General features: G+C 43.7%; 1 protein-coding gene across 1 annotated transcript in view; it reads right to left on the bottom strand.

The window, feature by feature from the left end:
• SASS6 (SAS-6 centriolar assembly protein) overlaps nt 1-27988 on the bottom strand; it is a 175667-nt gene that overhangs the window by 48496 nt on the left and 99183 nt on the right. Inside the window, exons 12-14 of the mRNA XM_033915970.1 lie at nt 27184-27265; nt 15290-15420; nt 1300-1440 (exon numbers count right to left, since the gene is read on the bottom strand). Of these exons, the coding sequence (XP_033771861.1) occupies nt 1300-1440; nt 15290-15420; nt 27184-27265 (354 nt within the window). The remainder of the gene's footprint in view (nt 1-1299; nt 1441-15289; nt 15421-27183; nt 27266-27988) is intronic.

Raw genomic sequence — 27988 nt, 5'->3', positions numbered from 1 at the left:
AAGCAGGCTATTCAGGTGGGGTTCCCTGAATGGAAATCTTTTAAATGATCATTACAGCTTAGAATTCTTATGTTTCCAGGCAGATTTTCTGGGTCACAAGGCCGCAAAGTGGTATAAAATTATATCTAATTATTTGAATAAGAAGCCTAAAAATGGATTAAGAGATATTTGGAGCATTGAGATTAAGCATCAGATTAATGCATCTCAATGGCCACGTATTTGGTCTTGGAGAATTAACGGTACGATGTCAGCATCTATTAGGCAAACATGGTTCTTTTTGTTGCATAGAGCATTCTGGACCCCTACTAGATTACAAAAATTAGATTGCTCTAAGTCTAATAGATGCTGGCATTGTAAAATTGAAATTGGAACTCTAGACCATCTTTTATTTTATTGTCCATGTATTCAGGCATTTTGGATATCAATATGGGATCAAGTTAATATGTTGATGGAGAGTCATGTGGCTTTATCCTATGACACAGTGATTTTTGGAATGTGTATGAGGGCCAAATGCCAAATATCTGCAGCAAACAATAAATTATTGTTGATTCTTACGGGAGTGGGAATTCAACAGATAACAACTAATTGGAAAGACTGTTCTAGATTGAATTGTAATTTTTGGTGGAACTCAGTTTGTCATATGTATAAGATGGAAAGATTTTTTGCGATACAGAGGGGGTATTTTAAAAGATTTCAAGAGGTGTGGAGGCCATTAATTGAATATTATAACGAGTAAAGTTTATTCTTTTTCCTTAGGGGATAATATATAGAAATGGGATGGGATGGGAGGGATAGGGAGGGAAAAATATTGGAAAGATGTTGTTATGAAAAATAAGGAGATATATGTAATAGGATGAGATATTTATTGTTGTGCATTACTGGGTATAATAAAATGTTTAAAGTGTTTGAGGAAGAAGGATGGGGGGAGGGACAGATTTCATGTCAGATTAATTGTATTATCAAAAAGGGATGTATAATTATATATAAATTTGGAAGGAATATTTTATTGATATGGAAAAGGGGTGGGAGGTGGGGGGGGGAATAAAAACATGTATAATAATATTGTTTAAGAATGCCAAGTGTGTTATGTAAATTAATTGTAATAATACTGTACACTTGTTGAAAGAAATAAAAAGGAATAAAGATTTTAAAAAAAAAAAATTTCAATAAAAAATATCATATAAATATTGTATTCTTATCATTATTTGTTAAACTTGATATACTGCAGATCGCATCAATAATGCAGCTTAGCGGTTTGCATTAATTCATAGCAGAAAAAAAAGAGAGTTAAATGCCTACCTTTGGTCCTGATTCCTGAGCATGTGCAGCTAAGGACTGCTGATTGCTGGATGCCATTTGTGGCAAAGAACCTTTGAAAGTGATTGCAGAGGGAGCAAGACACTTGGTGCCTGAGGTAGGATAAAGGAATCTGTTTTCAGGCTATACAGGAAACAAAATAAATGAAAAATAACTAAGATAATGTAATTAAAAGAAACAATAAGATCAAATCTATGAATCTCAAGCTCTGCCAACCTATTTTCTAAAACTGTGGCTCCCTCAGTCTGTACATCACCCTGTTCAAGTAATCCCGGTCAGCAATTTGTTCAAATTGTTTAATATGTAGTTTTAAAATGATACAATCCTTTGGTCAATACTGATAAAGCAAAGTTTCTTACCTGTAACAGGTGTTACATAGTAACAGAGTAAATGATGGCAGATAAAGAGCCGAGTAGTCCATCCAGTCTGCCCAACCATACATGCTCCATAAATTAATTATTTAGTTTAAATGATTCTTTTTCTTAGATATTTCTGGCCAGAAACCCAGAGCCCTGCCCAGTTGTGTGCTTAGGTTCCATCTACTGGAGTCTCAATCAAAGCTCACTCCAGCCCATCTTAACCATCCCAGCCCGTCCTCAACTGAATGTTCTCCGTAGACAGCAAGGGAATGCAGCCGCACTTGTTGGTGAAGTCCTCTAACTGAGCCAGTATGTCTGTGCTCTCTCTTAGCTATAGTAAGCTTTTAGCTTACTGAGCATGTGCAAGATGCCTTACACCTAGAGCCCCTCCCCTCGTCTTGTCAGTTTTGTCTCTAGCAATATAACAAGTCCAGAAGAGGGGATGTTGGGAAGGAAAGTGTGGCTGCATTCCCCTGCTGTCTATGGAGAAAACAGTTACTTACCGTAACAGGTGTTATCCAGGGACAGCAGGCAGATATTGTCACATGTGGGTGACATCATACACAAAGCCCCGATGCAAACAGCTGCACAAGCAATCTTGCTTGAAGAACTTTAGAAAGTTCGCAACTGACTGCATCTCGCATGCGTGAGTGCCTTCCCACCCGATGTAGGGCGTGCGTCTCTTCAGTTCAGATAGCCAGCTAAGAAGCCAACCATGGGAGGTGGGTGGGTTGTAAGATATTCTGCCTGCTGTCTCTGGATAACACCTGTTATGGTAAGTAACTGTGCTTTATCCCAGGACAAGCAGGCAGCATATTCTCATATGTGGGTGACCGCCAAGCTAATCAGAATGGGATGGTGGGAGTGTTTGCGTTTAGGAGGATAAATTTTGTAATATTGTTTGGCCAAAATGGCCATCCTGTCTGGAAGAGGAATCCAGACAATAATGTGAGGTGAATGTATGAATCGAGGACCAAATGACAGCTCTGCATATTTCCTCCACAGGAAAAAGCTACAGAAGCTGCCATACTGTGATTCCCTGAAAATAAGACAGTGCCATATTAATTTTATTTGGGGGTAGATCTTATTTTGGGGGTAATACGGTAGTAGGTTCTTCATAAAACTGCATGCATTTTCATTTAGACACAAAATAGCATAATACCAAACAGACCCAGAATACTCCTATCCATATCTTTAAAAAAAAACACCCCACAACAATAAGAAGAGTAACAAAATGATGCAACAAAGGTTATAATAGAATAGAAAGTCAAAACAAGAAAGGAGTATGATATAGCCAACTCAAAAAGCATAAATGATGCTGAAACATCAACCATTTTATTCAAGCAAACGAAAATGTCACATTACAAAATATTTATTCTTATAAGGGTTGATGGATATATTTTCATAATGCTGTTGATAGGGGTAAAGCTATACAAAAATATTTTTAAAAGTCAAAGAGGAGCCTTAGCCTGGGGGGCTCATGGTAAAATAATGAGGCACAGGCATATTAAAATAGATCTTGTAGACTCTGCCATTAGATTGTTTCCCCAATACATCAATGACAAATTTCACTTTGTGTTTGATTTTTAACAGTCTTATTAATTGGAACAAGAAAAACTTTTGGAAAGCAGAGCCCAAATATGAGCAGTTAACTATAGCCTATACCTGGAAAACCTACTTGGAAACCACGAGACTTGCCAAACTTCCTGAACAGAGCAGCTTAAGCGGTCTGACAGGATGGGAGGGAGAGATGGGAAGGGGCAGGGGGAAGCACTGCTGCCGGCAACTAGGGATTCTTTTCGGGAATAGGGCTTATAGTAAGACCTGCCTCGAAAATCATGCTAGGGCTTATTTTCGGGGAAACACGGTGGCTCTAACTTTGTGGGCTGTGATTCGACCCTCCAGTTGCAGCCCAGCCTGGAGATGGAAATCATCCTTTTGGAAACTGGATATCCCAACTTGTTTGGATCAAAGGAGGCAAAAAGTTGAGGAGAAGATCTATGCAATTTAGTCCTTTGCAAATAGTAGGCCAAAGCATGCTTGCAGTCCAGAGTATGAAGAGCTGTTTCTCCAGGATGAGAATGAGGCTTGGGAAAAAACACTGGAAGTACAATTGTTTGAGATGAAATTCTGTAACAACTTTGGATGAGTGCTAAGTATCACCTTATCAAGATAGAATACTGTAAAAGGTGGATCCGCTACCAAAGTTTGTAGCTCACTGGCTCTGCGAGCAGACATGAGAGAGATGAGGAAGACTACTTTCCAAGTAAGAAATTTAAGATGAGCTGTAGACATTGGTTCAAATGGAGGCTTCATTAATCTAGAAAGAACACTGAGATCCCAAACCACTGGAGGTGGTTTGAGAGGTTGTTTTGACATTGAAAAGTCCTTTCATAAATCTGGAAACCACAGGATGAGCAGACAAGAGGATTTCCCTCTAGTGGTTGATGAAAAGCAGCAATTGCACTGAGATGGACTCTAACAGAGATGGATTTGAGGCCAGATTGAGATAAATGGAATAGAAAATCCAGAACTGAAGACAAGGAGGTAGACTGAGACTCCTTGTGATGTAGATCGCACCAAGCAGAAAACCTAGTCCACTTCTGGTTGTAACATTTTCTGGTGGCAGGTTTTCTTGAAGCATCTAAAATGTTTCTGATAGATTGAGAAAACTGAATGTTTGAAGCTATGTCGAAAGGAACCAGGCTGTCAGATGTATAGACTGCAGGTTGGGATGAAGAAAAGAACCGTGACTCTATGTAAGTAGAGACGGAAATACTGGTAGAAGTAGTGGTTCCCTGCTGCTGAGCTGATGTAGAAAGAAGAACCAAGGTTGTCTGGGCCAAAGAGCTATCATAATCATGGTGGCATGTTCCTGTTTGAGTTTGACAAGTGTCCTGAGAATAAGAGGAAATGAAGGGAACGCAAAGAGGAATTTGTTCTTCCATTCCAGGAGAAGTGGAGAGTAGTCTGGGGCAGTTTGTTGTTGTGGGGAGATGCAAAAAGATCTATTTGAGAAGTTCCCCATTGAGAAAAAATTTGATGGACAGACAGAGAATTGAGTGTCCATTCGTGAGGTTGCAGAATGTGACTCGATTTGTCTGCCAGTAAATTTTTCTCCCCTTGAATATAGACAGCTCTCAGAAAAATGTTGTGAGGGATTACCCAATTCCAAATCTTCTGAGCTTCCTTGCAAAGGGGAAGAGACTCTGTTCCTCCCTGCTTGTTCACATAGTACATGGCTACTTGGTTGCCTATACGAATGAGAACCACCTGATCTTGAAGAAGATGCTGAAAAGCTTTGAAAGTATTGAAGATTGCTCTGAGCTCCAACGGATTGATGTGATTTCGATGATCTTTGGTGGACCAATGCCCTTGAGTACAGAGACCCTCTAGATAAGCCCCCCAAGCATAGGTCGATGAATCTGTCGTGAGAACCTTCTAATGAGGGGGCGTTTGAAACAGCAAACCTTTGGAAAGATTGGAAGAGAGCATCCACTATTGAAGAGATTGCCGTAGAAAAGATGTCACTGTAATGTGTTGGGTAAGCAGGTTGTACGCCTGTAAGCCAGGGTCCACTGAGGAATCCTTAGGTGAAATCTGGCAAAAGGCATCACATGAACTGTAGAGGCCATGTGACCTAGTCTGGCAAAAGTCATCACGTGAACTGTAGAGGCCATGTAACCTAGGAGAACCATCATATTTCTCGCTGAGAGAGAAGGAAGGGTGGACACTTGATGGCAGGGGTTTACTAGAGCCTCTTTACACTGCTGGGGTAGGAGTGCTCTGAGTTGTACAGTGTCTAGAAGAGCTCCAATAAACTGAAGAGTCTGAGAGGGCTGTAGATGGGATTGGGAAAATTGATTTCAAATCCCAAACTAAACTAAGTTTATATACCGCATCTTCTTCAAGGAAGTGGAGCTCGGCACGGTTTACAAAGCTTAAAAATATAAGAAGAGAAAGGAGAGAGATTTACAGGAGCATATAAATAGAGGGAATAAAAGCAGGGAAATAAAGTTATATGTTAGACAAAAGCCAGGTTTTCAGTTGTTTGCAGAATAATTGGAGGGAGCCCAGGTTCTGCAGCGGGGTGGTGAGATCGTTCCAAAGGCCCGTGATTTTGAAGAGAAGGGATTTTCCCAGTTTGCCTGCGTAGAGAATACCGTGTAGAGAGGGGAAGGATAGTTTATGTCTGTGGACAGATCTGGTGGTAGCAGGCCTCGAGGCGTTAAAGGATAGTGGGATTAGGGGAGGGAGGATGCTGTGAATGATCTTGAAAGCCAGGCAGGAGCATTTGAAATGAATTCTGGGAATCACTGGGAGCCAGTGAAGGTTGGTTAGGAGTGGGGAGACATGGTCAAATTTGCGTTTTGCAAAGATCAGCTTGGCTTGGCTTGGCTGGAGTCTTTGAAGACTTTTTTTTGTTAGGCATAAATAAATGGCATTACGGTAGTTGAGTTTAGAGAGGATGATGGATTGGACAAGGACGGCAAAATGTTTTTGGTGAAAGTAGGATCTTACTTTCCTCAGCATGTGGAGGCTGAAAAAGCATGATTTTGCCAGGGAATTGAGGTGATCGTTGAGGGAGAGCGAAGAGTCAATAATGATGCCGAGGACCTTGCTAGAGAACTCAAGGTGCAGAGCGGAGTCTGTGGGTAGTGTGAAGAGGGTGGGCAGGTATTCTAATTTTGGGCCGAGCCAGAGTAATTTTGTTTTTGATTCATTTAATTTCATTAATTCATAAATTCATTTAATTTCAAATTTTGTAAGAACAGAATAGACTATTGTGTCGCAAATCGCCCAGATACGGAAAAACCTGGAGTCCGTGACTTCATAAAGCTGCTGCTGCTACCACTGCCAGGCACTTGGTGAAAACTCCGGGAGATGAAACCAGGCTGAAAGGTAGCACCTTATATTGGTAATGTTGATTTCCCACCCGAAATCTGAGGAACATGCAAGAGGCTGGATGAATGGGAATATGAGTGTAAGCCTCCTTGAGATCCAAAGAGCATAACCAATCATTGTTATCCAGAAGGGAGTATAAGGACGCCAGAGACAGCATCTGAAATTTTTCTTTGACAAGAAATTTGTTGAGAGCCGAGATCTAATATTGGTCATAGACCTCCCTTCTTCTTCGGGACAAGGAAATACCAGGAGTAAAACCCTCTGGGGCTCTGCTGTTCCAAAGGAACTTTCTCGATGGCATTGAGAACGAGCAGAGCTTCAACTACTTGGAAAAGAAGGGAGGCCTGCAGAGAGTTGGAAGAAAAGTCTCTTGGCGGATGATCTGGTGGAACTTTCTTTTATGATTTTGAGCACCAGAGGTCGGAAGTGATCAATGCCCAGCGGTGAACGTAATGGATTAGGCAACCTCCGATGGGAAGAGGAGAGATACTTGGATCGTGCAGGAGAGATACTTGGATCTGGAAAGATGCTTTCCAGATTTTGAGGATGGAGGTTGTGGAGATGAGTTCCTAGAAAGACTGGGCCTGTGTCCTGAAGCATGATGGTGCTTTTGTTGACGCTCCGAAGAAGCAGACTGGTTCATATCAGATTTATGCTTTGGAGAAGGAGACCGATGCTTCGATGATGAATGCTTCGAAGAAGAGGATCGATGCTTCGGTGATGAAGAATCACGCTTCGATGGAGAGCAACGCTTTGAGAAGTGATGCTTCGGTGACCTAGATCGATGCCTCGAAGATCGGTGTCGAGAAGCATGACTTGATGATGAAGATCAATGTCGTCAAGGCGGTACCGATGAGGCAACCTTGGTACCTTCCGTTGGCATGGAGCGATGCTCAAGTTGGACCAGTACCGGAGGAGACGACATGGGAGTGAGCATCACGAACATGCTCCCAAGCTCCAACTGAAAGAGCATCGAGCTTCTCTCTGAAAGGTACACCGATACCTGCGATGTGGATGCCGGTTCCACTGGTGTGGCACTCCAGGGAGGAAGACATCGAAGAAGATGCACCTTGAGACTTGGAGGTGAGCCAAATCAGAGGTCTTTGTTTGGCCGGTACGAATGGACTAGATACCTGTATGGCCTGAGACCCTGGCTGGGAAGGTGGTGGCCTCTTAACTAGCTTACCTGACTGGGACAGCGACACCGACTTGGACACCAATATCTCTGGCAATGTCGATGCCTTCAATGTCAATGGTTTTACTGGTGTTGGAGGTACCAAAGCAGCATCCATGGTCCTGAAGATGTTTCTTTGTTGAATAAGTCGGTTTTTAATGGACCCGTTTTGTAGCATGGCACAGCGTGAAGAAGACTCCACACGGTGGTCTGGCTCCAAGCACTGGATGCACTTGTGGGGGGGGGGGGTCTGTGAGGGAAATCGTGCGCTAACAACTGCTACATTTTTTAAAGCCGGTGAGCAGGTGGGACATGGACGGAAATTCCACCTCAGCCAAAACAAAGCCCAGCCGTCGAAAACGGCCGTAAAAGAAAAAAAGACAGAATATATTTATTTATTTTAATTTTCTAGAAAGAAAAGAGAGAGATCAAATGATCAAAAAACGAACCCGATAGGAAAAAAATCCCGCAGAGAAGGCACAAGAAAAACATGCAGAACTTCTAAGATGGACGTCTCGGCTCCGCGGAAAAGCACAGTTACTTACCGTAACAGGTGTTATCCAGGGACAGCAGGCAGATATTCTTGACTGATGGGTGACGGCACCGACGGAGCCCCGGTACGGACAATTTTAGAGTGATTGCACTCTAAGAACTTTAGAAAGTTCTAGCTCGGCCGCACCGCGCACGCGCGAGTGCCTTCCCGCCCGACAGAGGCGCGCGCGGTCCCTCAGTTAGTATAAGCCAGCTAAGAAGCCAACCCGGGGAGGTGGGTGGGACGCAAGAATATCTGCCTGCTGTCCCTGGATAACACCTGTTACGGTAAGTAACTGTGCTTTATCCCAGGACAAGCAAGCAGCATATTCTTGACTGATGGGTGACCTCCAAGCTAACAAAAAGAGGGATGGAGGGAAGGTTGGCCATTAGGAAAACAAATTTTGCAAAACAGATTGGCCGAAGTGACCATCCCGTCTGGAGAAAGCATCCAGACAATAATGAGATGTAAAAGTGTGAACTGAGGACCAAGTAGCAGCCTTGCAGATTTCCTCAATAGGAGTGGAACGGAGGAAAGCTACAGAAGCTGCCATTGCTCTGACTCTATGGGCCGTGACAGAACCTTCTAGTGTCAGTCCGGTCTGAGCATAACAGAATGAAATGCATGCTGCCAGCCAATTAGACAACGTACGTTTAGAAACGGGACGTCCCAATTTATTTGGATCAAAGGACAGAAAAAGTTGGGGAACTGATCTGTGGGGTTTCGTACGCTCTAGATAGTAAGCCAGAGCCCTTTTACAATCCAAAGTATGTAAAGCTTGTTCTCCCGAATGAGAATGAGGTTTTGGAAAGAAAACAGGGAGAACAATGGATTGGTTGAGATGGAATTCAGAGACAACCTTAGGGAGAAACTTTGGATGTGTACGCAAAACCACCTTGTCATGGTGAAAAACCGTAAAAGGTGGATCTGCGACAAGTGCATGAAGCTCACTGACCCTCCTGGCAGAGGTTAGAGCAATAAGGAAAAGCACTTTCCAAGTGAGAAACTTGAAAGGAGACGTAGCCAAAGGTTCAAATGGAGGCTTCATTAAGGCGGAAAGAACCACATTGAGATCCCAGATAACAGGAGGGGCTTTAAGAGGTGGTTTCACATTGAAAAGCCCTCGCATGAACCTGGATACCAGGGGATGAGCTGAGAGAAGTTTTCCATGGACTGGCTCATGAAAAGCTGCAATGGCACTGAGGTGGACTCTGATGGAAGAGGACTTAAGGCCAGAGTCAGACAAAGAGAGCAAATAATCCAACAATGTCTCCACTGCCAGAGAAGTTGGATCCAGATGATGAAGAAGACACCAGGAGGAAAATCTCGTCCACTTCTGATGGTAACATTGCAGAGTGGTTGGTTTCCTGGAGGCATTCAGAATGGAACGAACAGGCTGAGATAAAAGAGTATCATGAGATGTCAGCCCGAGAGATACCAAGCTGTCAGGTGCAGAGACTGGAGGTTGGGATGTAGAAGGGTTTCCTGTTGTTGCGTAAGCAGAGAAGGAAACAGAGGAAGAAGAAAAGGTTCCCTGGAACTGAGTTGAAGTAGAAGGGAGAACCAATGTTGCCTGGGCCACCTCGGAGCAATCAGAATCATTGTGGCTCGTTCCCTCTTGAGTTTGAATAATGTTCTCAACATTAGAGGCAGAGGAGGGAAGGCGTACAGGAACAGATTCGACCAGTCTAGGAGAAAAGCATCCGCTGCCAGACGGTGAGGAGAGTAAAGTCTGGAGCAGAATAGGGGCAGCTGGTGATTGTGAGGAGCTGCAAAGAGGTCTATCTGAGGAGTGCCCCATTGAGTGAAGATAGACTGCAGAGTTATAGGATCGAGTGTCCACTCGTGAGGCTGGAGAATTCTGCTGAGTTTGTCCGCTAAAGAATTCTGTTTTCCCTGAATGTAGATAGCTTTCAGGAAGAGATGGTGATCTATGGCCCAATTCCAGATCTTTTGGGCTTCTTGGCATAAAAGGCGAGAGCCCGTCCCACCCTGTTTGTTGATGTAGTACATCGCAACCTGATTGTCTGTGCACAACAGAAGAACCTGAGGAAAGAGAAGATGTTGGAAGGCCTTGAGAGCATAAAACATCGCTCTGAGTTCTAGGAAATTGATTTGATGCTTCTTTTCCTGGGCCGTCCAAAGACCTTGAGTCTGGAACTCGTTCAAGTGGGCTCCCCATGCATAAAGAGAGGCGTCGGTGGTGATGACTAGTTGATGAGGAGGTTGATGGAATAGAAGACCTCTGGATAGATTTGAGGATACCAACCACCATTGAAGAGACTGACGAAGAGATGATGTCACAGATATGTGTCGTGAGCAAGGATCCGTCGCTTGGGACCACTGAGTAGCAAGGGTCCATTGAGGAGTGCGCAGGTGAAGACGTGCGAGGGGCGTGACATGAACTGTAGATGCCATGTGCCCCAAGAGTACCATCATTTGCCTGGCTGAGATGGAAGGTAGTGAAAGCACCTGCTGACATAGAGACTGAAGGGTCTGAAGACGATTGGATGGTAGGAAAGCTCTCATGAGGAGTGTGTCCAGGATCGCTCCAATGAATTGAAGTCTCTGAGTGGGGATGAGATGAGATTTGGGTAGATTGATCTCGAACCCCAGAATTCGCAGAAACAAGATGGTTTGGTTGGTGGCCAGTAGAACTGCTTGAGCGGATGTGGCCTTGATTAACCAGTCGTCCAGATAAGGAAAGACCTGGAGGTGGTGAGAGCGTAGAAATGCCGCTACCACAATGAGACACTTGGTGAAGACCCTTGGAGAGGAGGCAAGACCGAAGGGCAGCACCTAGTATTGGTAATGACAATGATTGATCATGAAACGGAGATATTGTCTTGAGGTTACAAGTATCGGTATGTGAGTGTATGCTTCTTTGAGATCGAGGGAGCATAGCCAGTCGTCTTGGTTGAGAAGAGGATATAGAATAGCTAAGGAAAGCATCTTGAACTTCTCCTTTACCAGATGTTTGTTGAGATCGCGAAGATCTAGAATAGGTCTGAGATCTCCTGTTTTTTTGGGGACAAGAAAATAACGGGAGTAGAATCCCTGCCCCTTTTGATCTAGAGGAACTTCCTCTATAGCGTTTAGAAGAAGGAGGGATTGAACTTCCTGAATGAGGAGGGAAGATTGAGGACTGTTCAAAACAGACTCTTTTGGCAGGCTTTGGGGCGGAAGAGTCTGAAAGTTGAGAGAGTAGCCGTGGTGGATGATGTTGAGGACCCATTGGTCCGAAGTGATAACTTCCCACCGGCTGAGGAACAGAGAAAGTCGACCTCCTATAGGTTGAGGCAGGAGAGCAGGAATCGGAATACTGGCTATACTGTGGAGAATGAAGTCAAAAGGGCTGTGACTTCTGCTGAGGAGGTGGTTTCACAGGCTGCTGCTGTGACTGCTGTCTGGGAAGCTGACATTGTTGCTGCCTCTGACGCCTGGGTTGCTGAGCATTGGTAGGTAATGGCCGAGCTGCGAAGCGTCGTTGATAAGCCGACTGCTGCCTATATGGTTTTGGCGGAGGAGGCTTCTTTTTATTTTTAAGCAGGGTATCCCAGCGTGTCTCATGAGCAGAAAGCTTTTGTGTGGTTGAGTCCATGGATTCCCCAAAGAGCTCATCCCCTAGGCAAGGGGCGTTGGCTAACCGATCCTGATGATTAACATCAAGCTCGGATACCCGAAGCCAGGCCAGGCGACGCATAGCCACCGACATTGCTGTCGCTCTGGACGTAAGTTCAAAGGTGTCATATATGGATCTAACCATGAACTTACGTAATTGAAAAAGAGACGACAAGCAGGTATGAAAAGAATGATGCTTGCGTGAAGGAAGGTACTTTTCAAAGGAAGCCATGGAGGTAAGAAGATGCTTCAAATAAAAAGAAAAATGAAAAGCATAATTGCTAGCTCTATTTGCTAACATAGCATTTTGATAGAGCCTCTTACCAAATTTATCCATGGCTCTACCTTCTCTGCCAGGAGGTACTGATGCATATACACTGGCTCCAGAAGATTTTTTAAGGGTGGATTCGACAAATAAGGATTCATGTGGCAGTTGAGGTTTGTCGAACCCAGGAATGGGAATTACCTTATATAGAGAATCCAGTTTACGAGGGGCCCCTGGGACAGTTAAAGGAGTCTCTAAATTCTTATAGAAAGTCTCCCTCAAGATGTCATGAAGAGGGAGTTTCAAATATTCCTTTGGAGGCTGATCAAAATCAAGAGCATCCAAAAAAGCTTTAGACTTTTTGGATTCAGCCTCCAAAGGAATGGACAAGGAGTCACACATCTCTTTCAAAAAGCAAGAGAAAGAGGAAGTGACATGCTTGGAGGATGGGTCAGGGACAGTGGAGTCCTCCTCCTCCGAGGAACATTCGCCTTCAGAAAGAAAGGGTTCCTCTGAGTCCCCCCACAGATCAGGATCCCTGACATGGGAAGCATGGTCCTGAGACTCCGGTGTCGATGATTGTAGATGCCGGGTTTTGCGCACCGACTTACCCGACCTCATCGATATCGAGTCAGGCGATGTTATCGGCCGCACCGGTGCCGAAGTTTGTACCGATTGATGGTGAGCTCTCGGCTCCGGTGCAAGAACTGGCATCGATACCGATGATTGAAGCGGTACCGAAATAGTGGAAGCAGGTAACACAGGCTGTTCCACAATCGGTACCGGAAGCTCGGTGCGGACCGGCACCGGAAGGTTCGGAATCAGGATAGCAGGGAGGAGCTGTTTTAACTGGTCCTTAAGCTGTTCCTGAAGGATGGCCGTGATACGGTCATCAAGGGATGGCACCGGTACCGCCTTTTTCTTCTGCGGTACCTGCGGTGCCGCTCGACGCCCCGGAGATGAGGAGCCCGATGTCGAGGGACTCACCTCTATAGGGGCGGAGCGCTTCCGCTGGCGTCTCACAGTCGGCAGGATTGGACTCACTGCACTCGAGACCGGAGGACGTTCCAGCGGGGAAGGCTTCTTAGCCGGCTTACCTGACTGGTGAGACGTCGGTGCGGAATCACGCGGCGTCGAAGAAGAGGGTGCCGACTGAATCGGTGCCGAAGCTGGAGTCGATGGCACGGGGTCGGACATCTCGGCACCGAACAATAATCGCTGCTGGATCTGGCGATTTTTCAAAGTCCGTTTTTTGAGAGTGGCACAGCGGGTGCAAGTAGAGGCCTGATGCTCAGGACCCAAACACTGTAAACACCAGTTGTGTGGGTCCGTGAGAGATATGGGCCGAGCACACCGCTGGCACTTTTTAAACCCTGGCTGAGGGGGCATGAACGTAAAAACGGCTTCAGCCAAATCGAAGGCCGAGGCTTCGATGGTGGCAGAAGGCCCCGCCGGGGAAAAATGAAATGAAAGAAAAATTGAAGAAAATTTTTTTTTTTTTTTTTTTTACCGATAAAAGAAAGAAAAGAAATAATACAAATACTCAAAAGTTTACGCGAGCGGGAAGGCAATAGAAAAAAAGTTTCAACAGCCGTTGAAAAACGCGTCTTCTTAGCTCCGCGGAAACTAAGAAACTGAGGGACCGCGCGCCTCTGTCGGGCGGGAAGGCACTCGCGCGTGCGCGGTGCGGCCGAGCTAGAACTTTCTAAAGTTCTTAGAGTGCAATCACTCTAAAATTGTCCGTACCGGGGCTCCGTCGGTGCCGTCACCCATCAGTCAAGAATATGCTGCCTGCTTATCCTGGGATAAAACTAGAACTGAGGAGATGCGCGCCCTACGTCGGGCAGGAAGGCACTCACGCATGTGCGGTGCGGTCAGTTGCGAACCTTCTAAAGTTATTCAAGCAAGACTGCTTGTGCAGCTGTCCGCATCGGGGCTCCATGGATGACGTCACCCACATGTGAGAATATGCTGCTTGCTTATCCTGGGATAATACATTTTATAAAAACAAAAAACATCAGCCTAACTAAGCATGGAGCAGAGTCTAGCTAACAGAGGAGCCACCATAGAGGACAGCTCCTCCAAGCACCTCTCCAAGTGCTAGGAGCATACTTCAAGGACCCTCTTCTCTGTCTGCCAAAGCTCAACTGGGCAAACAGTTCTCCAGCTGAGTCCAGGAGCCAAGGAAAAATTAGTTCTTACCCAATAATTTTCTTTCCTTTAGTCCCAGCAGCATCAATCCAGAGACTTGTGGGCTATGCCCATCTACCAGCAGGTAGATATAGAGATTACAAGAATTCGGCCATATAGCCTCCTGTGTAGCAAACTCATTTCCAGTACAAGTTTGATAACAAAGAAGTAGAGATAGAAAGTAGAGAAATCTCCTGTCTTTGCAAAAGCAATAAACATACTAAGTGAATAAACCAGGAAACAATGCTGAAGAAACCAGATTGTCCTTGTCATAGCTAATTTGTACTAATAGCATCAAGAACATAAGAATTGCGCTGCTGGATCAGACCAGTGGTCCATCGCACCCAGCAGTCCGCTCACACGGCGGCGCCCAGGTCAAAGACCAGTGACCTAACTGAGACCAGCCCTACCTGCGTTCGTTCTATGAACATAGCCTAACAAATCTGCTACGCACAGACTGGGAGCCCAGAGCTGCTCAACTCTCAAGAACTCAACAGCTGCTCAACTCTCAAGAACTCAACTGAACCTAAAGGAAAGCAGGAGCCAATATCAATCCAGAGCTGCACAGGTTATGTCCATCCACCTGCTAAACAGCAAGAATACTGGAAATGAGACTGCTGCACAGGAGGCTATATAGCAGAGCTCCAGCATCCTCTCTATCTCCACCTGCTAGTAGATCGGCATAACTCATAAGTCTCTGGATTAATCTGTGGGATAACATGAAATACCAGGAATACAGTAAGTGATAAGGAATGACAAATTTATGGAACTAGGGACATATGTCCAACTGAGAAAAATGACCTGAAAGAAACCAGCTAGAGCTGAAAATTCTTCAATATTTATATTCTTAGATTTAGTCTTGTAAAGCAGAGACTGCACAATTTATTATCTTTGTCACTGAATAGAAATGAATTTGGATCTCTTACCACAGTAGGAAGTGGGCCCAGTCTGAAAGGGATACTGTTGGAATGAAGCAATGGATTGACAAACATTCCCTGCGCTTCTGGTTTCTTAGTTGACTGAGTCTCATTCAATTGCTTATTTAACCATGCGATTACTGAGAGGTAGGGGGAAATAGAAAAAGGCAAGATCAATAATCTTCATCTTTTAAAAAATCAAAGGCTTGATTTTTCCTCTAACATGCAGAAACAGTGTGAGAATAGGCACTCTATTTTGATGTTAAAGCAAATTACATTTGTTAAAAACAAAAGCAAAGGAAGGATGACTACCAATATCTAAGCTTTGAAGAAAAGACTAAGATTAAGGGATATAAAACCATCCTATATAATAAAACCCTAGCTGCACATGCGCACTCTTACCTGCGTGTTCCGTGATCTCTGATCAGTAGATCTGTGGCGGCAGGAGTGTGAATGTGCGCATATATCGCTCCCTCTCTCCGTGGCCGCCAGGACTAGCCTGCAGCGCTGGACTACCTGCTCTCCACCTCCTCAAGCAAAAATTAAAAGCTGTGGTGTTGGCTCCTCTCACGAGCTGCACCAGCGTCGGAGAAGGTTTCCGACGCTGGCGGGGATTGTGAGAGGAACCGCCGCGGCACTTTTAAACTTTAAAAAAAAACTTTGGCCGCAGCAAGCAAGCCCGCAGGAAGGGAAGGGGGGGGCCGACAAAGAAATGGACTCCAGCCACAGGATTGCAATAAGGGAAGGGAGGGGCATGGAACAGGCCAGACAGAACACAGTAAAAGAAGGGGGAGGGGCTGAACGGAGCAGGCCAGATCGCGGTAAGAGAAGGGAAGGGAGGGTGGGGAAAATGCTGCTACTGCTGCACAGGGACCTGGAGGGGAAGGGAAATACCACTGCTGCTTCAGCACAGGAAAGTGGAGGGGGGGGAAGGAGGGAAATGCTGTTGCTGCTGCACAGGGAAGTGGGATGGAAATGCTGCTGCACAGGGAAAAGGAGGGAAAGAATCACAGACAGACAGCGGGAGGGAGGGAGACAGAAAGAAAGGAAGAAAAACACAGGGGCAGGGAGAGGGACAGAAAGACAGACAGAGAAAGGGGGCCAGGGAGAGAGAGAGACAGCGGGAGGGAGAGAGACAGAAAGACAGACAGAGAGACAGAAAGACAGACAGACACCGGTTAATGTAATGGGCTTAATGACTAGTTCAATATATTTGTATTAAAAAAAACAACCACAAACTACTGGGATAGTAGTTAGAGCTACAGCCTCAACACTCTGAGGTTGTGGGTTCAAACCCCACACTGCTCCCTGTGACCCTGGGCAAGTCACTTAATCCTCCATTGCCCCAGGTACATTAAGATTGATTATGAGCCCACCAGGACAGACAGGGAAAATGCTTGAAGTACCTGTATGTAAACTGCTTTGAGTGTGGTTGTAAAACTACAAAAAGGCGATATACAAGTCCCAATCCTTTGCCCAATCCAAAAAAAATAAAAATCACAGGATTATGTCATAGCACTAGCCACAACTCAAAAAGAGAATGTATATAGCTAGGAAAAACAGATGTCTCCTGAGAATATGAACAAGTGCTGTTAACCAAAAGACAACAACTCTGTATAGCAGGGGTGTCCAACCTGTGGCCCGAGGGCCGCATGCGGCCCCGTGAAGTATTTTGTACGGCCTCAGTCGAGGGCAATGCAGTGTTTTCCTCTACTGCTCCCGGGTGTTTACCGTCTTGCCGGCTCCCTCCTCTGTCTTGCTGCAGTGTTTGCGCGGCCCCAGAAACATTTTTATCGACCAATGCGGCCCAGGGAAGCCAAAAGGTTGGACACCCCTGCTGTATAGCCAGTGTCCATACAGGTAACAAAGCTAAGAAGCCAACTAGGAGAGGTGAGAGGGCTATGAGAATATATGCTTGCTATACTTGGAGAATACCTGCTGCAGGTGGGTAATTTTGCTTTCACCAAAGACAAGCAAGTATGATAATTTTCACATTTGGAACTCCCAAGCTGCTAGGATTATGAGTCTATCAAAACCCTAAGGAGTTGGAAGGAAAGTTGTATCTAGGAAGTAAATACGTTTTGAAGAACTGCTAGCCCAGACCAACTCTCTTTTCTGGAGTTGTGTTGTAAACAGTACCAAGAGGTGAAAGTATGGACTGAGTACCAAGCGGCTGCCTTGCAAATGTCCTCAATAGCTACCAAGGCAGCCATCACTCAGACTTTGTGCTGTTACATGGCCTTGCAGTGTCAGCTCAGCTTGAGCATATATGAAGGTTATACAGTCCACTATCAAAGTGGAGATGGTTCTTTTGGTATTGGGAACTCTGAGTCTGTTAGTATCAAAAGTTAGAAAAGGCTGGGAGGAACCTATGAGGTTTAGTGCAGTCTAGGTAGAATGCAAGAGCATTTTTGCAGTCCAAGGGTATGTAAAGCTGCCTCATCTGGATTGGAATGTGGCTTTCAAAAGACAACAAGTAGAACTATGGAGGACTGGTTGAGATAAAACCTAGATTACTTTAGGCAGGAAGTCTGAATGAGTTTGAAGGACTACTCAGTCATGGTAGAACCTCATATAGGGTGGATAAGATACTAGTGCTTGAAGCTCACTCCTCCAGGGGGCAGACATGAATGCTATGAGGAAATCAACTTTCCAGGTGAGAAATTTGAGAGCAGGTTAAGAGTGGCTCATAGGGAGGCTTCATTAGAGTAGACAGTATGACACAGGTCCCAAGCCACAGGTGGAGGCTTGACAGGTTGTTTACTGTAGAAAGTTATTTCATGAATCTAGATACCAAGGGATGAACAGAAAGAGGTTTATTGTCCAAGAAAGCATGAAACGCACCAATGGCATTGAGATATACTCAAACCGAGTTGGTCTTGAGGCCTGAATTAGAGAGATGAAGAAGGTAGTTCAGAATGGACAGGAATGAACATGACACATATCACAAGCACAGAATCTAGTTCCACTTGAAATAACATTGTTGAGTGGAAGGTTTTCTGAATACTTGAATACCTCAGAGACTGCCTCAAAAAGGAAGTTTGAAGGTATTCACTTGTTCAGTGAAAAAACAATGCTGCTAGTGCTAACGAGGGAGAGTTTGAGTTTGGGTGGAGAAGATATCTGTCATTTTGTGTCAGAAGCATTGGGGACAGCTGTAAGCAGAATGGGTCTTGAGTCAAGAGGAAACCAAGGCTGATGTGGCAAGCATGGCACTATAAGGATCATTGTAGCCTGCTCTTGGAAAACTTTGAGTAAAGTCTTCCCGATGAGAGGTAACATAGAAACATAGAATATGACAGCAGAAAAGGGACACTGGCCCAAGTCTGCCCACTCTTAGAACCCTCCCTTCCTAAGCACTTCTTCGAAGTGAACCCACATGCTTATCCCATTTTTTCTTAAAATCGAGCATGTTGTTCACCTGAAGTGAAAGATTATTCCAATGATCAACCACCCTTTCGGTAAAGAAGTACTTCCTAGTGTCACCATGAAATCTCCCACCCTTGATTTTTAACTGATGCCCTTTTGTTGCCGTAGGTCCTGTAAGGAAAAAGATGTCTTCTTCTACCTCAATACCGCCAGTAACATATTTGAACGTCATTATCATGTCTCCCCTCTCTCTGCGTTCCTCGAGAGAGTATAGCTGCAACTTACCCAGATGTTCTTATGGGAGATCCTTGAGGCCTGAGACCATCCTAGTGGCCATTCGCTGAACCGACTCCATTCTCAGCACATCCTTTTGATAATGTGGCCTCCAGATGAGGATAATATTCCAGATGAGGTCTTACCATGGACCTGTACAATGGCATTATAATTTCGGGCTTCCGGCTGACAAAAGCTTCTACGGATGCAACCCAGCATTTGTCTAGCCTTGGATGATGCTTTCTCTACTTGAATGGCAGACTTCATATCTTCACTGATGATTACGCCTAGGTCCCGTTCTGCAATAGTTCTTGCTAAGGTCTCACCATTCAAGATGTAAGTTCTCTGTAGATTTCCGCTGCCAAGGTGCATAACCTTACACTTTTTGGCATTAAAACTCAGTTGCCAAGTTGCGGACCATTGTTCTAGTAAGTGTAGGTCCTGCGTCATAGTGTCTGGCATGGTGCTTTTAACCACTATGTTGCACAGTTTAGTGTCATTGGCAAATAATACAAATTTACCTCGAAGTCCCTGAGGCAGGTCCCGTACAAAGATGTTAAATAGGATTGGACCAAAGACCAAGCCCTACGGCACTCCACTGATCACTTCCGACGTTACAGAGGGAGTACCATTGACCACCACCCTCTGGAGTCTGCCACTGAGCCCGTCTTTAACCCATGCAGTCAATGTTTCTCCTAGTCCCAATGAACTCATCTTGTTCAATAACCTGTGGTGTGGGACACTATTAAAAGCCTTATTGAAGTCCAAATACATGACATCCAGGGACTCTCCCATATCTAGCTTTTTCGTTACCCAGTCAAAGAAGCTGATTAGATTGGATTGGCAGGACCTTCCCTTTGTAAATGCATGCTGGAGGGGATCCCTCAGCCTCTCGTCGCTCAGGATCGTATCTAATTTGTGATTAATCAACGTTTCCATAAGTTTACAACATTTCGCCATCCTCGTCCAATCCATCATCCTCTCCAAACTTGACTACTGCAATGCCATTTACTTATGCCTAACAAAAAATGTCTTCAAAGACTCCAGCTTATCCAGAATAATAATAATAATAATAACTTTATTCTTCTATACCGCCATAATCTTACGACTTCTAGGCGGTTTACAGTCAAGGATGCTGGACATTCAGTGCAATACAATATGCAGATATTCAGAGGGAATAAAGAGGGCAGAGACCTTAAGAAGGCAATAGTATAGAATACAATTTGCTGATCAAAATATAAGATGTACATTTTAAGCAACGTAAAATTGCGATTAGATGAAGATAACAGATTATATATATCACAGTGATGTAAAATCAGGGGGATAATTGATGGGGGAGAGAGAGGGGAGAACGGGTCAATTGTTTAGGTATTTCTGGAATAGGTATGTTTTTAGGCGTTTCCTAAATTCCCCGTAAGTAGTGGGCGAGAGCAGTTGGTCTAAGTCTTTGCCACATAAGGCTGCTTGGTGGAAGAGAATACTGCAGCCAAGTTGATCTTTGCAAAATGCAAATCTGACCATGTCTCCCCACTCCTGTCCAATCTTCACTGGCTCCCGGTGATTTCCAGAATCCATTTCAAATACTCCTGCCTGGCTTTTAAGATCATTCACGGCATCCTTCCTCCCCTAATCCCACTATCCTTTAACTCCTCGAGTCCTGACTCCACCAGACCCACCCAAAGATATAAACTATCCTTCCCCTCTCTACGCGGTATTCTCTATGCAGGTAAACTGGGAAAATCTCTTCACTTCAAAATCACAGGTCTCTGGAACGACCTTACTATCCCGTTGCGGAACCTGGACTCTCTCCAACTATTCCGCAAGCAACTGAAAACTTGGCTCTTCTCTAACATGTAATTCTATTTTCTCCCTTACTCTTCCATTCTATCTATAAGCTCATGTAAACCTTTTCCTTTCTCTTCTTATATTTTAAGTTCTTGGAGAGGATGCGGTATATAAACTTAAGGTTTAGTTTAGTTTATTGATGTGAGACTTACCGGTCTGTAATTTGCAGTCTTCGACTTGCATCCCTTTTTGTGGAGCAGAATGACGTTAGCTGTTTTCAAGTCCAGTGGGATTCTTCCCGTGCTTAGTTTGATTATAGCGATGTTTAGCATTGTAATAAGAGCTTCTAGAAGTAAAGAAGTATCCTCAAAGACAGTTAAGATGTCTATATTTCAGATAAAGTTGTCATAATTTCTGTATGTTTCTTGATTTTATCTGCAGATTTCTCAATTCTCTCTCAAACAGATCATTGCCCTTGCAGGGGAGATTGGAAAGTCACTCCTGTATTGAAGTTTTGCGATCTGAGACGCACAGCCAGGCCAACCTACACATTGCTATGGCTACCACAGATGTTCTTAAGAAACATCAAATGTATTAAAAGCAGCCATGAACTTTCTAGTTGTAAATAAGTTCAAGCAATCCAATAAAAGCAAGTCTCTGTTTTTCATCTTTGTGAAGGTGAAGAATCCCAGGGTATACCATAAGAAACCTCTGCTGAAAATTCTGGTAAGTCTTCCACTGAGTGGATGGAGATGTCAGAGTCAGATTCCTCAAAGGATCATCATCTACGTGGAATATTAGATGTTTCCTGTGATCCTGAAAGATGGGGATGTGAAGATATACCTCCGTCAAATCCAGAGAGGCAAGGAATTCTCCCAGAGCCACCACTGCTATAAGAGAACAGACTGTCTCCATGTGAAAGTGGGGGACCTTTAAGGCCTCGTTTACTGACTTCAAATCTAGAATGGGCCTCCAATGTTTGGTGCCTTTATTGGGCACTATGACGTATAAAGAGTATCTGCCTAAACCCAATTCTTCTTCGGGGAACTGGTTCTATGGCATGAATGTCCAAGAATTGTTGCACTGTCACTCGGACTCTGGCCTCCTTCTCCGGTCGTCCGGATGGGGAGTCAAGGAACAGATCTGGAGAGTCATGGGATATGAGGTAATGTCTTTTTATGGATTAAAAATTTGTTGAAAGACAGAAAACAGAGTAGGTTTAAGTTCCCCAGGAATCTGTGCAGGGACCGCTGCTTTTTAACATATTTATCAATGATCTAGAGATGGGAATAACTAGCGAGATAATTAACTTTAGTAATGACACAAAGTTGTTCAAAGTTGTTAAATCACTAGAGGATTGTGAAAAATTGCAAAAGAACCTTGTTAGACTGGCAATTCTTATGGGAATCAAAATGGCAAGATGACATTTAATTTATTTATTTAAAATATTTATAATCCGCTTAAAAAAAAACAAAACTAAGCAACTTACAATCTTACATTCACAGTATCTTTAGACACTACCACAGTCATTTACAAAACAATACTTTAAAATTCTAACTTCCCACCCGGAAAACATATTGCACTGATCCCATATCTTCCATTGCCAAGTCCAACATTCCCAAGAAGTATGTTTTGAGCATTTTCCTAAACTGAAGTACATTTTCACAAAATCGTATTGCCCCGGTATTCCATTCCATAGAACGAGACCCACAATTGAAAAGCAAGATTTTCAATGTTTTCCAAGTATCCATTAACATTTTATTTTCCCTATATCTCCTAGGCATGTTAATACTTGGAACATGAACTAAATTCAAAGGGAACAAAAGGCGCCATTCCAAGTATAACCAATTTGGTGCATTGTCTATGAGTTCTGGGAGGATCCAATACATACCCTGATGTAAAATATAGGCTTGATGGTACCTATAAAAATTTGGAAAATTTACCCCACCATATATTTAAAATGGAACGAGCAATAGCAATACAAAGAGGGACATATACTAACTTTATAAAAATATGGGGGCCATTGGCAAAATATTGTGGTGAATAGTCATTAATTCTTCTCTTCTCCTTTTCTTTTTTAGCACACTAAAGGGGGGAGGGAGTTGGGAACAATTTTACATAATATGTTATATTATGTTATATAATATGTGTATATTCCTATTAAAATGTGATAAAGGATGGGTGGTAGGGGGGTTATTGCATCACTAGATTTTATGTGATAGATATTAATGTGCTATTGTGTAATAATTTGTATAATATATTCTTCTGTGCACTTGCTGTTCAATTTGAAAACGAATAAAGAATTATTTAAAAAAAAAAAAAAGAAAAGCAAGATTTTCTCGTATTTGCCCTAAGAATAAAGCAATGCAAATTGAGTTCTGAATTTTACTAATCAAGAACCAAATTACAGGGCTACCATACTATAGATTCCTCAGTATTAACACAAAAAAATCTCAGATGCCAGCTGGAACAGAGTAGTTGATGTTTACAGTTTTGGATAACTAACACTAAAAATATTTTGTTGATTACAAGTATTTTTATGAGGTGTTTGTACATTGGAAAGTGGGTGGGAGAAAATAAGTCTTGTCTTTATTCTATTAAGTATATTCTGTTGTAATGATATTAATTTATGTAAATGCATCATCTTTTGTGCACAATTGAAGTTTTAAAAATGAATAAAGAATATTAAAAAAAAAAGGGAGCCTTAGTGCAAAATATAGATAGTAAATATAAATATACACATTTTGATCTCTAAATTGAAAATAAAATCATTTTTCCTACCTTTGTTGTCTGGTGATTTCATGAGTCTCTGGTTGCACTTTCTTCTTCTGACTGTGCATCCAATATTTCTTCCCTTCTTTCAGTCTCCTGTATGCTTCCTCTCCTCCAGACCTCATTCTCTCCCCCAACTTTTTCTTTCTTTCTCCCTGCCCCCTTCTTTCTTTCTGTCTCCCTGCCTCCCTTTCTCTCTCTCTCTCTCTCTCCATGCCCCCTTTCTTTCTTTCTCCCTGCCCTCCCCCAAGCCACTAGATTTGCCACCGCCGCCATCGGGGAACAGGCCCTCAAGCCACTAGGTTTGCCACCACCATCGGGGAACAGGCCTCCAAGCCACCGCTGCCCCAAGCTCTCCCTGCAGAAGCGTCGCGCTAACTAGCATTCGCATCCCTGACATCAATTTTGAAGTCGGAGAGGAGTTCCGGGCCGGCAGGCAGCGGTCCGACGCTTCTGCAGGAAGGATGGTGGAGGATGTTGGGGAGAGGAAGGCTGACCGGGACGGCAACACGAGTCTGTCACAGAGCCCGGGATGGGCTCTGCTATTGACTCATGTTGCCTTCCTGATCTACCGGTCGATCGCGATCGACATATTGGACAACCCTGGCCTAGACATAGCTTTGGCTATCTTTAGAGAGTCTTCAGGTGACTCCCACTGGTCAGTGTCTAAGGAGGTGATGTCTAGATGAGTAGGAATAAAGGTTGTCTGTGCATTAGGGCCACATGTAATGAAGCACTGCAAAGACGAGGGCTGCTGAGAATTGCACTTCAAAGTAGAGAGTGTGTCAGAATTGACGTGGGAAACAGATGCTGAATTGAAAAGATGACACCCTGAAGGACATCACAGTGATCCACTTCCACTCCTGTCTCCTGGACCCTCTCAGGGGTCCCCAATCATCCACAGACACTAACAGCCAACATGGTATGAGGTGGAGACACCTTCTTAGGAGAAGGATCCCCCTCAGTATTTTCGAGCTGAAGTGATCCCATCAGGGATCTCCAATCATCCAGACACAGAAGAGCCATGTGGCAATAAAGGCATGGAAGGAAACTTCCACTCATCCCAGTTCTGCCCTAAAGGGTCACCATCACTAGCAGTCAACATGATATAAGAACATAAGAAGTTGCCGCTGTTGGGTCAGACCAGTGGTCCATCGTGTCCAGCAGTCCGCTTCCGCGGCGGCCCCCAGGTCAAAGACCAGTGTCATGAGACCAGCCCTACCTGCATACGTTCCGGTTCAGCAGAACTTGTCTAATTTTGTCTTGAATCCCTGGAGACACCTTATTGGGAGAAGGATCCCTCTGAGGTGAAGCCGGCACACCCTTAGGAAGAACAGTGTTTTTCAGTCCAGCTTTCCATAAAAGGCTGACAAAATTGGAAAAGCCTTGCATCAGAGAACCTGAGGTTCCTTGTATGACTCCGGACTGGGGAATAGTAGTTTTGTCCACCACCACACCCTTGTGCTTCTCCCCTTCACTGCTCAGACCATCTGAACAGGATCTCTTCCTCTTAAGATTGAATCTTCTGGGATTTCGGGAATTCCAAGACTCGAAGCGCTTGCCCCTTCCTCGTACCCCCTGTGGCATGTAGAACATGGCCGCTCCTCAACTGGTAAGTCTGCACAATAAATGCAAGATCTGAGGCTAGATCTCTAGGCAAAACAAGTTGTTTTGAGGCAAAAAGGGAAGTTTAAAAAAATATTGCTAAAAAACCATCAAAGATGGCTGATGGCAGAAAATTTGCACCAAAGGCAGGCCAGTTGAGCTAAACAAAAAAAATTTTTTTTTTAAATAGCAATTTTAGTGTTTTGGAGGAGGGGGAACCTAATCCTAACTTCAGAAACCCTTAAAAATAAAGTTTTCAGTCCCACCCACCCCCCACACCCAAATTTCCCCCTAAGGGAATAATGGGAGTACTCACTGTGACTTCTGGTGTCTGTCAACTCTTAGCAGTTCGCCTGCAGGGAAAGGATTTCTGCCTCAAAGAAAGCCAGTACAAGTCCTCAGATGGAGATCCTTGGTTCTGCTGGTCTGGCAGACACTGACCATGGACTCCCACATCAGAAAATTCACATCGTGTTGGGGGAGGGGGGAATAAACGTCACAGCCAGCTCCCTGATATCCAGAGAGTTGTTACACAGGAGCCCCACAGCCTGTGCTCAAGCCTTTGATGAAACAACAGACAAGCAGCTCTCAAGGGAACAGACCCCGAGCTCCGGAAGTGACAAAGCAAGCTGGCTCCACAGGTACTTATAGAGATTGGCCTGGGAGCTGCAATCCACCCAGACAGGACTGCGTCCTTTCCCCAGCAGTGTAAGCCCAAGAATGGGGACCTCCAAGCACCAAACCCATGCAAAAAAATCTGAAGATCGACAGCAAAAATACCCAAAAAGAACAAAAAGAAGCAGAACACACCTTTTGAGTTCACTTGCAGAAGGGAAAAATGAAGAGGGAGCTGTTCTCTACTACGAAGGGGAGGAGTTCAAGATCTTAAAGTGACACCCTTCTGCAAATTCATGATTAGTGGGAATTAATAGCTAAAGTACGGACTCCTGTGTATATGTAACAAAAAGAAATCTTATGTGCCTTAGCTTTCATACATGGTATGTTTCTTGAAACTCGAGGCATCGAAGAGGAAGAAGTCTTGAAGCCCAATGATCAATGCCCTTATGTAGTTGCACTAATATCAATGCTGATGTAACAGGTGTTTGAGCTTCGGGATATTTATGCCGATAAGGTACCAAAGAGTTTCTCAAATTTAAGTTTGTGGGTTTGAAGTGACCTCTTTTGCATACACTGACAGAGGACATAGGAAATGTCCCAATATTCAGGACCAAGGTACAGGATGCACCAGTTATGCAGATCAGAGCCTGAAATGGTCCTATATGCATCAAGAGCATTTTTTGAACCTGATAAGTACCGATTTTGATACGGAGGGAAAAATGGCTGATGTAAAGTCAAAGAGCTCAATGGCCAGGGAAGCTCGAGTAGAAATTAATCTGAAAAGCATCACATGCTCGCAGGGAGAAAAAAGGGCTCGAAGTGACCCAAAGGCCAAAAAACAAAGGTAACAGAAATTAGCTAAACTCAGTAAAAGTAAAAAGAACACAAAGGAAATAAAGAATTATGACAAAAAAAAGAGAAATATTGACAGGAAGGCTCTCAAAAATCGAAAATGTTTGACGTGCTGAGAAAAACACTGAAAAGAGAGCTTATCAGCTCCAGATTATATGATGAACTGATGGTCCCACAAGCCATCATCAGCAGGAAGATACCAGCACATGCACTGCCTTAAAAAAATTTAAAGTGACACTGCACTTGATATGTGTCCATTCTGGGTTCCGTAGATGATGTCACTCACATGTCCTTGGAGAACATCAGCACCACACCTGGGCCGAAGTACCAACAAAATTCTTATTACAAGCTACAATAAACAAACCTTCTCCCAAACACCATCACCTATATTATAATATAGCTAGAAATGACACACGTCAAATGAAAAACCAACAGCAGGGAGAGCATGTGGCTATGAACGCGTGGTCATATAATAAGGTAATATCATTCTCATTTTGTCAATAAATGCTACTATGGTCCTAATCACAATTGCTAATTTCAGCTGAAAAATTACTGAACAGGCATCATACAGACTTTATGGTATATGGCATAAGTGCATTTAAAAGTGTTCATAACTGTCTTATAAATACCATTTTCATTTGTTTTGAGCAGTTGCTTGCTTTCCTCGAGTTTCTGAATTGTTGTACCCAACTGCTCTTGTAGTTTACACACCTAAAACAGGAAGAGAAAAAAAAAGAAAGAAAAGAAAATGTAATGATACTCAAAATTACATATAAATTAAAATGATATTAAAATGGCCTAAAATAACCCTGAGGAAAGATTAGGTTCTTACCTCAGTAATCTTTCTAGTAGACATACACATTATTCCTGAACCTTTGGGTAGTCAATCTGTTCCCATGAGAATTCCTGTAGAGAGCCTCATTAGCAATTTTTTTTACTCCACTTCCAATCTCTCTGGGCTTTCTCCAATTCTCCAGTTCGTACCAAAGCAGATGGTCAGCCCTAAAGAGGAAATAGAATAAGGAGGGGTACGAGGACTCTCCCAGAGAAAACATATCTGTATCAGGTCGATAGCCTGTAGGCAGTTTTTCTTGTTTTGCTTGGAGAGTGCTACTACATCTGGGGAGCTCAGCCACAGCCCTCTTTTTGCAGTATTTCCAGGCGGGTCATTTGGACTGTTGTTTTTTTTTTGTTGTTGTTTTTAAATCTTTATTTATTGGATTATTCATTACAATACCTTAGTAACAAACATTCATGAATGAACACAAAAAATGCAAATGTAAATTCCCTACAAGGAACAACAAAATATTTAAGGAAACTAATCAATCATATCCTAGTCCACATTATTGCTGATCGCCAGTATTTTAAAATAAATCATCAAATCAATTCTTTCTATCTACTATCTAGGAACAGGCAACTCGACCGCAACCAAAG

This window comes from Geotrypetes seraphini, chromosome 12 (assembly GCF_902459505.1).
Source record: "Geotrypetes seraphini chromosome 12, aGeoSer1.1, whole genome shotgun sequence".
NCBI classification, from domain to species: domain Eukaryota; kingdom Metazoa; phylum Chordata; class Amphibia; order Gymnophiona; family Dermophiidae; genus Geotrypetes; species Geotrypetes seraphini.
The sequence above is the reverse complement of the archived record's forward strand: the minus strand, read 5'-3'. Positions and strand labels throughout refer to the sequence as shown.